The sequence below is a fragment of the Salvelinus namaycush genome, unplaced genomic scaffold (genome assembly GCF_016432855.1).
Source record: "Salvelinus namaycush isolate Seneca unplaced genomic scaffold, SaNama_1.0 Scaffold155, whole genome shotgun sequence".
NCBI lineage: Eukaryota > Metazoa > Chordata > Actinopteri > Salmoniformes > Salmonidae > Salvelinus > Salvelinus namaycush.
In genome coordinates, this window is record NW_024058286.1 from 201,871 (window position 1) to 211,870 (window position 10,000).

Consider the following 10,000-nt stretch of genomic DNA (forward strand, 5'->3'; position numbering starts at 1 on the left):
TATTCCCTATCTAGTGCACAACTTTAGACCAGAGCCCTATTCCCTATCTCTAGTGCACTACTTTAGACCAGAGCCTATTCCCTATCTAGTGCACTACTTATGACCAGAGCCCTATTCCCTATCTAGTGAACTACTGTGACCAAGCCCTTTTCCCCTATATAGTGAACTCTAGTGACCAGGCCTATACCCTATTAGTGAACTACTATGACCAGGACCTATACCCTATGTAGTGAACTACTAGTGACCAGGGCCCTATACCCTATGTAGTGAACTCTAGTGACCAGGACCTATTCCATATGTGAACTACTATGTGACCAGGGCTATTCCCCTATATATGAACTACTAGTGACCAGGGGCCCTATTCCCTATATAGTGAACTACTAGTGACCAAGGGCCATATTCCTATAGTAGTGAACTACTAGTGACCAGGCCCTATTCCCTACTATGTGCACTACTTTAACAGAAGAGCCCTATCCCTATATAGTGCACTACTTTAGACCAGAGCCCTATTCCTATCTAGTGCACTACTTTAGACCAGAGCCCTATTCCCTATCTAGTGCACTACTTTAACCAGAGCCGTATTCCCCTACTAGTGCACTACTTTAGACAAGCAGGCCCTATTCCCTATCTAGTGCACTACTTTAGACCAGAGCCCTATTCCCTATCCTAGTGCACTACTATGACCAGAGCCCTTTCCCCTATATAGTGACTACTTTGACCAGGGAGCCCTATTCCCTATCTAGTGAACTACTTGACCAGGGCCCTATCCCTATTAGTGCACTATAGTGACCAGAGCCCTATTCCCTATATATAACTACTAGTGACCAGGGCACTATTCCCTATACTATTAAACTCTTTAGACCAGGGCCCTATTCCCTATATAAGTGAACGATACTAGGTGACCAAGCCTATTCCCTATATAGTGAACTGCTACTATTGACCAGGGCCCTATTCCCTATTTGTCACTACTTTAGACCAGAGCCCTATTCCCTATCTATTGCACTTACTTAACCAGGCCCTATTCCCTATCTAGTGCACTACTTTAGACCAGAGCCCTTTTCCCTATCTAGTGCACTACTTTAGAACCAGAGCCCTTCCCCTATCTAGTGCACTACTTTAGACCAAGCCCTAGTCCCTATCTAGTGCACTACTTTATGACCAGAGCCCTTTCCCTATCTAGTGCACTACTTTAACCAGAGCCCTATTCCCTATATAGTGCACTACTTTAGACCAGAGCCCTTATCCCTATATAGTGCACTTCTTTAGACCAGAGCCCTTATCCCTATGTAGTGCACTACTTTAGACCAGAGCCCTATTCCCTTCTAGTTACTGCTTAGACCAGAGCCCTATTCCCTATCTAGTGCACTACTTAGACCGAGCCTATTCCCTATCTAGTGCACTACTTTAGACCAGAGCCCTATTCCTATCTAGTGCACTACTTTAGACCAGAGCCTCATTCCCTATATAGTGCATACTTTAAGACCGAGCCCTATTCCCTATACTATGCACTACTTTAGACCAAGCCCTATTCCCTATCTAGTGCACTACTTTAGACCAGAGCCCTATTCCCTATCAGTGCACTACTTTAGACCAGAGCCCTATTCCCTATCTAGTGCACAACTTTAGACCAGCCCTATTCCCTATCTAGTGCACTACTTTAGACCAAGCCCTATTCCCTATCTAGTGCACTACTTTAGACCAGAGCCCTATTCCCTATCTAGTGCACTACTTTAGACCAGAGCCCATTTCCCTATAAAGTGCACTACTTTAGACCAAGCCCTATTCCCTATCTAGTGCACTACTTTAGACCAGAGCCTATTCCTATCTAGTGCACTACTATGACCAGAGCCCTATTCACCTATCTAGTGCACAACTTTAGACCAGAGCCCTATTCCCTATCTAGTGCACTACTTTAGACCAGAGCCCTATTCCTATCTAGTGCACTACTTTAGACCAGAGCCCTATTCCCTATCTATGTAACTACTAGTGACCAGAGCCCTTTTCCCTATATAGTGAACTACTAGTGACCAGGGCCCTATCCTATTAAACTACTAGTGACCAGGGCCTATCCCTATGTAGTGAACTACTAGTGACAGGGCCTATACCCTATGTAGTGAACTACTAGTGACCAGGAACCTATTCCCAATATAGTGAACATAGTGACCAGGGCAATATTCCCTATATAGTGAACTACTAGTGACCAGGGCCCTATTCCTATATAGTGAACTACTAGTGACCAGAGTCCTATTCCCTATAGAGTGAACTACTATGACCAAGCCCTATTCCCTATATAGTGAACTACTAGTGACCAGGTTCCTATTCCCTATATAGTGAACTACTAGTGACAGAAGTCCTATTCCCTATATAGTGAACTACTAGTGACCAGAGTCCTATTCCCTATATAGTAACTACTAGTGCCCAGGCCCTATTCCCTATATGGTGCACTACTTTAGACAGGCCCTATTCCTATCTATTGCACTACTTTAGACCAGGCCCTATTCCCTATCTAGTGCACTACTTTAGACCAGAGCCCTTTTTCCCTATCTAGTGCACTACTTTAGACCAGAGCCCTAGTCCCTATCTGTGCACTACTTTAGACCAGAGCCCTAGTCCCTATCTAGTGCACTACTTTAGACCAGCCCTATTCCCTATCTAGTGCACTACTTTAGCCCCAGAGCCCTATTCCCTATCTAGTGCACTACTTTAGACCAGAGCCCTATTCCCTATCTAGTGCACTACTTTAGACCAGAGAGCCCTATTCCCTATCTAGTGAACTACTAGTGACCAAGCCCTTTTCCCTATCTAGTGCACTCTTTAGACCAAGCCCTATTCCCTATCTAGTGCACTACTTTAGACCAGAGCCCTATTCCCTATCTAGTGCACTACTAGTGACCAAGCCCTATTCCCTATCTAGTGCACACTTTAGACCAGAGCCCTATTCCCTATCTAGTGCACTACTTTAGACCAGAGCCCTATTCCCTATCAGTGCACTACTTTAGAGACCAGAGCCCTATTCCCTATCTAGTGAACTACTAGTGACCAGAGCCCTTTTCCTATATAGTGACTACTGTGACCAGGCCCTATACCCTAATATGAACTACTATGACCAGGGACCTATACCCTATGTAGTGAACTACTAGTGACCAGGGCCCTATACCCTATGTAGTGAACTACTAGTGACCAGGACCCTATTCCCAATATAGTGAACTACTAGTGACCAGGGCAATATTCCCTATATAGTGAACTACTAGTGACCAGGGCCCTATTCCCTATATAGTGAACTACTAGTGACCAGAGTCCTATTCCCTATAGAGTGACTACTATGACCAGAGCCCTATTCCCTATATGTGAACTACTAGTGACCAGGTTCCTATTCCCTTATAGTGAACTACTAGTGACCAGAGTCCTATTCCCTATATAGTGAACTACTAGTGACCAGAGTTATTCCCTATATAGTGAACTACTAGTGACCAGGGCCCTATCCCTATATGGTGCACTACTTTAGACCAGAGCCCTATTCCCTATCTGTGCACTACTTTAGACCAGGCCCTATTCCCTATCTATGCACTACTTTAGACCAGAGCCCTTTTCCCTATCTAGTGCACTACTAGACCAGAGCCCTATCCCTATCTAGTGCACTACTTTAGACCAGAGCCCTATCCCTATCTAGTGCACTACTTTAGACCAGAGCCCTATTCCCTATCTAGTGCACTACTTTACACCAGAGCCCTATTCCCTTCTAGTGCACTACTTTGACCAGAGCCCTATCCCTATCTAGTGCACTACTTTAGACCAGAGCCCTATTCCCTATCTTAGTGAACTACTAGTGACCAGAGCCCTTTTCCCTATATAGTGAAACTACTAGTGACCAGGGCCCTATACCCTATAATAGTGAACTACTAGTGACAGGACCTATCCTATTAGTGAACTATAGTGACCAGGCCCTATACCCTATGTGTGAACTACTAGTGACAGGACCTATTCCCATATAGTGAACTACTAGTGACCAGGCATATTCCCTATATAGTGAACTACTAGTGACCAGGGCCCTATTCCTATTAGTGAACTACTAGTGACCAGAGCCTATTCCCTATAAGTGAACTACTAGTACCAGAGCCCCCTATTCCCTATCTAGTGCACTACTTTAGACCAGAGCCCTATTCCCTATTAGTGCACTACTTTAGACGCAAGCCTATTCCCTATCTAGTGCACTACTTTAGACCAGAGCCCTATTCCCTATCTAGTGCACTACTTTAGACCAGAGCCTATTCCCTATCTAGTGCACTACTTTACAGAAGCCCTATTCCCTATCTAGTGCACTACTTTAGACCAGAGCCCTATTCCCTATCTAGTGAACTACTAGTACGAGCCCTTTTCCCATATAGTGACCTACTAGTGACCAGGGACTATCCCTATGTAGTGAACTACTAGTGACCAGGCCCTATATCCCATATATGAACTACTAGTGACCAGGAACCTATTCCCATATAGTTGAACTACTAGTGACCAGGACCTATTCCCTATATAGTAACTACATAGTGACCAGGGCGACAAAAAAAGGAAGGAGGGGGATGTTCGCTCTGGCTGCTCTCGGGGATAGTGGTGGAGGGGAAGGGGGGGGAAAGGAAGAGAAGAGGGGGGGAGGACGGACGAAGGAAGGAAAGGAGGGAGAGGGAGGGGGGGGGGGCCCTATGTAGTGAACTACTAGTGACCAGGAACCTATTCCCAATATAGTGAACTACTAGTGACCAGGGCAATATTCCCTATGTAGTGAACTACTAGTGACCAGGGCCCTATACCCTATGTAGTGAACTACTAGTGACCAGGGCCCTATACCCTATGTAGTGAACTACTAGTGACCAGGGCCCTATTCCCAATATAGTGAACTACTAGTGACCAGGGCAATACTCCCTATATAGTGAACTACTAGTGACCAGGGCCCTATTCCCTATATAGTGAACTACTAGTGACCAGAGTCCTATTCCCTATAGAGTGAACTACTAGTGACCAGAGCCCTATTCCCTATATAGTGAACTACTAGTGACCAGGTTCCTATTCCCTATCTAGTGAACTACTAGTGACCAGAGTCCTATTCCCTATATAGTGAACTACTAGTGACCAGAGTCCTATTCCCTATATAGTGAACTACTAGTGACCAGGGCCCTATTCCCTATATGGTGCACTACTTTAGACCAGAGCCCTATTCCCTATCTAGTGCACTACTTTAGACCAGGGCCCTATTCCCTATCTAGTGCACTACTTTAGACCAGAGCCCTTTTCCCTATCTAGTGCACTACTTTAGACCAGAGCCCTAGTCCCTATCTAGTGCACTACTTTAGACCAGAGCCCTAGTCCCTATCTAGTGCACTACTTTAGACCAGAGCCCTATTCCCTATCTAGTGCACTACTTTACACCAGAGCCCCATTCCCTATCTAGTGCACTACTTTAGACCAGAGCCCTATTCCCTATCTAGTGCACTACTTTAGACCAGAGCCCTATTCCCTATCTAGTGAACTACTAGTGACCAGAGCCCTTTTCCCTATCTAGTGCACTGCTTTAGACAAGAGCCCTATTCCCTATCTAGTGCACTACTTTAGACCAGAGCCCTATTCCCTATCTAGTGAACTACTAGTGACCAGAGCCCTTTTCCCTATATAGTGAACTACTAGTGACCAGGGACCTATACCCTATGTAGTGAACTACTAGTGACCAGGGCCCTATACCCTATGTAGTGAACTACTAGTGACCAGGAACCTATTCCCAATATAGTGAACTACTAGTGACCAGGGCAATATTCCCTATATAGTGAACTACTAGTGACCAGGGCCCTATTTCCTATATAGTGAACTACTAGTGACCAGGGCCCTATTCTCTATATAGTGAACTACTAGTGACCAGAGTCCTATTCCCTATATAGTGAACTACTAGTGACCAGGGCCCTATTCCCTATCTAGTGCACTACTTTAGACCAGGGCCCTATTCCCTATCTAGTGCACTACTTTAGACCAGAGCCCTATTCCCTATAAAGTGCACTACTTTAGACCAGAGCCCTATTCCCTATAAAGTGCACTACTTTAGACCAGAGCCCTATTCCCTATCTAGTGCACTACTTTAGACCAGAGCCCTATTCCCTATCTAGTGCACTACTTTAGACCAGAGCCCTATTCCCTATCTAGTGCACAACTTTAGACCAGAGCCCTATTCCCTATCTAGTGCACTACTTTAGACCAGAGCCCTATTCCCTATCTAGTGCACTACTTTAGACCAGGGCCCTATACCCTATGTAGTGAACTACTAGTGACCAGGAACCTATTCCCAATATAGTGAACTACTAGTGACCAGGGCCCTATTCCCTATATAGTGAACTACTAGTGACCAGAGTCCTATTCCCTATAGAGTGAACTACTAGTGACCAGAGACCTATTCCCTATATAGTGAACTACTAGTGACCAGGTTCCTATTCCCTATATAGTGAACTACTAGTGACCAGAGTCCTATTCCCTATATAGTGAACTACTAGTGACCAGAGTCCTATTCCCTATATAGTCAACTACTAGTGACCAGGGCCCTATTCCCTATATGGTGCACTACTTTAGACCAGAGCCCTATTCCCTATCTAGTGCACTACTTTAGACCAGGGCCCTATTCCCTATCTAGTGCACTACTTTAGACCAGAGCCCTTTTCCCTATCTAGTGCACTACTTTAGACCAGAGCCCTAGTCCCTATCTAGTGCACTACTTTAGACCAGAGCCCTAGTCCCTATCTAGTGCACTACTTTAGACCAGAGCCCTATTCCCTATCTAGTGCACTACTTTACACCAGAGCCCTATTCCCTATCTAGTGCACTACTTTAGACCAGAGCCCTATTCCCTATCTAGTGCACTACTTTAGACCAGAGCCCTATTCCCTATCTAGTGCACTACTTTAGACCAGAGCCCTATTCCCTATCTAGTGCACTGCTTTAGACCAGAGCCCTATTCCCTATCTAGTGCACTACTTTAGACCAGAGCCCTATTCCCTATCTAGTGCACTACTTTAGACCAGAGCCCTATTCCCTATCTAGTGCACTACTTTAGACCAGAGCCCTATTCCCTATCTAGTGCACTACTTTAGACCAGAGCCCTATTCCCTATAAAGTGCACTACTTTAGACCAGAGCCCTATTCCCTATCTAGTGCACTACTTTAGACCAGAGCCCTATTCCCTATCTAGTGCACTACTTTAGACCAGAGCCCTATTCCCTATCTAGTGCACAACTTTAGACCAGAGCCCTATTCCCTATCTAGTGCACTACTTTAGACCAGAGCCCTATTCCCTATCTAGTGCACTACTTTAGACCAGAGCCCTATTCCCTATCTAGTGCACTACTTTAGACCAGAGCCCTATTCCCTATAAAGTGCACTACTTTAGACCAGAGCCCTATTCCCTATCTAGTGCACTACTTTAGACCAGAGCCCTATTCCCAATCTAGTGCACTACTAGTGACCAGAGCCCTATTCCCTATCTAGTGCACAACTTTAGACCAGAGCCCTATTCCCTATCTAGTGCACTACTTTAGACCAGAGCCCTATTCCCTATCTAGTGCACTACTTTAGACCAGAGCCCTATTCCCTATCTAGTGAACTACTAGTGACCAGAGCCCTTTTCCCTATATAGTGAACTACTAGTGACCAGGGCCCTATACCCTATGTAGTGAACTACTAGTGACCAGGGCCCTATACCCTATGTAGTGAACTACTAGTGACCAGGGCCCTATACCCTATGTAGTGAACTACTAGTGACCAGGGCCCTATACCCTATGTAGTGAACTACTAGTGACCAGGGCCCTATACCCTATGTAGTGAACTACTAGTGACCAGGGCCCTATACCCTATGTAGTGAACTACTAGTGACCAGGAACCTATTCCCAATATAGTGAACTACTAGTGACCAGGGCAATATTCCCTATATAGTGAACTACTAGTGACCAGGGCCCTATTCCCTATATAGTGAACTACTAGTGACCAGAGTCCTATTCCCTATAGAGTGAACTACTAGTGACCAGAGCCCTATTCCCTATATAGTGAACTACTAGTGACCAGGTTCCTATTCCCTATATAGTGAACTACTAGTGACCAGAGTCCTATTCCCTATATAGTGAACTACTAGTGACCAGAGTCCTATTCCCTATATAGTGAACTACTAGTGACCAGGGCCCTATTCCCTATATGGTGCACTACTTTAGACCAGAGCCCTATTCCCTATCTAGTGCACTACTTTAGACCAGGGCCCTATTCCCTATCTAGTGCACTACTTTAGACCAGAGCCCTTTTCCCTATCTAGTGCACTACTTTAGACCAGAGCCCTAGTCCCTATCTAGTGCACTACTTTAGACCAGAGCCCTAGTCCCTATCTAGTGCACTACTTTAGACCAGAGCCCTATTCCCTATCTAGTGCACTACTTTACACCAGAGCCCTATTCCCTATCTAGTGCACTACTTTAGACCAGAGCCCTATTCCCTATCTAGTGCACTACTTTAGACCAGAGCCCTATTCCCTATCTAGTGAACTACTAGTGACCAGAGCCCTTTTCCCTATCTAGTGCACTGCTTTAGACCAGAGCCCTATTCCCTATCTAGTGCACTACTTTAGACCAGAGCCCTATTCCCTATCTAGTGCACTACTTTAGACCAGAGCCCTATTCCCTATCTAGTGCACTACTTTAGACCAGAGCCCTATTCCCTATCTAGTGCACTACTTTAGACCAGAGCCCTATTCCCTATCTAGTGCACTACTTTAGACCAGAGCCCTATTCCCTATCTAGTGAACTACTTTAGACCAGAGCCCTATTCCCTATCTAGTGCACTACTTTAGACCAGAGCCCTATTCCCTATCTAGTGCACTACTTTAGACCAGAGCCCTATTCCCTATCTAGTGCACTGCTTTAGACCAGAGCCCTATTCCCTATCTAGTGCACTACTTTAGACCAGAGCCCTATTCCCTATCTAGTGCACTACTTTAGACCAGAGCCCCATTGGCCCTATACAGGGTATAGGGTCATTTGAGACAGACGGTAGTTGTCATGGGAACAGCGTGTCCTGTTTGTTGACTGTGTACGTACATGTCTGTATGTTGTAGGTCTCTGATATGTTATGTAGAGTGTAGCAGAGGTCCGGGGAACACCAACAGAGGGCTGGGGAGGTGCAGTTCTCTGGCCCAGGGACCGTCTCATTCCTCAGGGTCTGGAACACACACACATACACACACACACACACACAGACACACACACACACACACACACACACACACACACACACACACACACACGTGCATTGGTGTGTAGTTAGCATGTTTGGTTAGCTTGTTGGATCATGTTGGTGTGTTGTTAGCATGTTTGGTTAGCTTGTTGGAGCATGTTGGTGTGTAGATAGCGTGTTTGGTTAGCTTGTTGGAGTATTGGTGTGTAGTTAGCATGTTTGGGTAACATGTTGGAGTATGTTTGGTGTGTAGTTAGCATGTTTGGGTAACATGTTGGAGTATGTTTGGTGTGTAGTTAGCATGTTTGGGTAACATGTTGGAGTATGTTTGGTGTGTAGTTAGCATGTTTGGTTAGCATGTTGGAGTATGTTTGGTGTGTAGTTAGTGTGTTTGGTTAGCTTGTTGGAGTATTGGTGTGTAGTTAGTGTGTTTGGTTAGCTTGTTGGAGTATGTGTAACGGATGTGAAATGGCTAGCTAGTTAGCGGGTACGCGCTAGTAGCGTTTCAATCAGTTACGTCACTTGCTCTGAAACCTAGATGTAGTGTTGCCCCTTGCTCTGCAAGGGCCGTGGCCTTTGTGGAGCGATGGGTAACGACGCTTCGTGGGTGTCAGTTGTTGATGTGTGCAGAGGGTCCCTGGTTCGCGCCCGAGGTCGGGGCGAGGGGACGGTTTAAAGTTATACTGTTACATTGATGCTGTTGACCCGGATCACTGGTTGCTGCGGAAAAGGAGGAGGTTGAAAGGGGGGTGAGTGTAACGGA

At 45.6% G+C, this 10,000-nt stretch overlaps 1 protein-coding gene across 1 annotated transcript in view; it reads right to left on the minus strand.

Moving 5' to 3' along the window:
• Window positions 1-10,000, minus strand: part of LOC120037035 (sodium-dependent phosphate transport protein 2B-like) — a 50,506-nt gene that overhangs the window by 18,298 nt on the left and 22,208 nt on the right. The window contains exon 9 of the mRNA XM_038983258.1: window positions 9,102-9,222. Coding sequence (XP_038839186.1) covers window positions 9,102-9,222 — 121 coding nt within the window. The remainder of the gene's footprint in view (window positions 1-9,101; window positions 9,223-10,000) is intronic.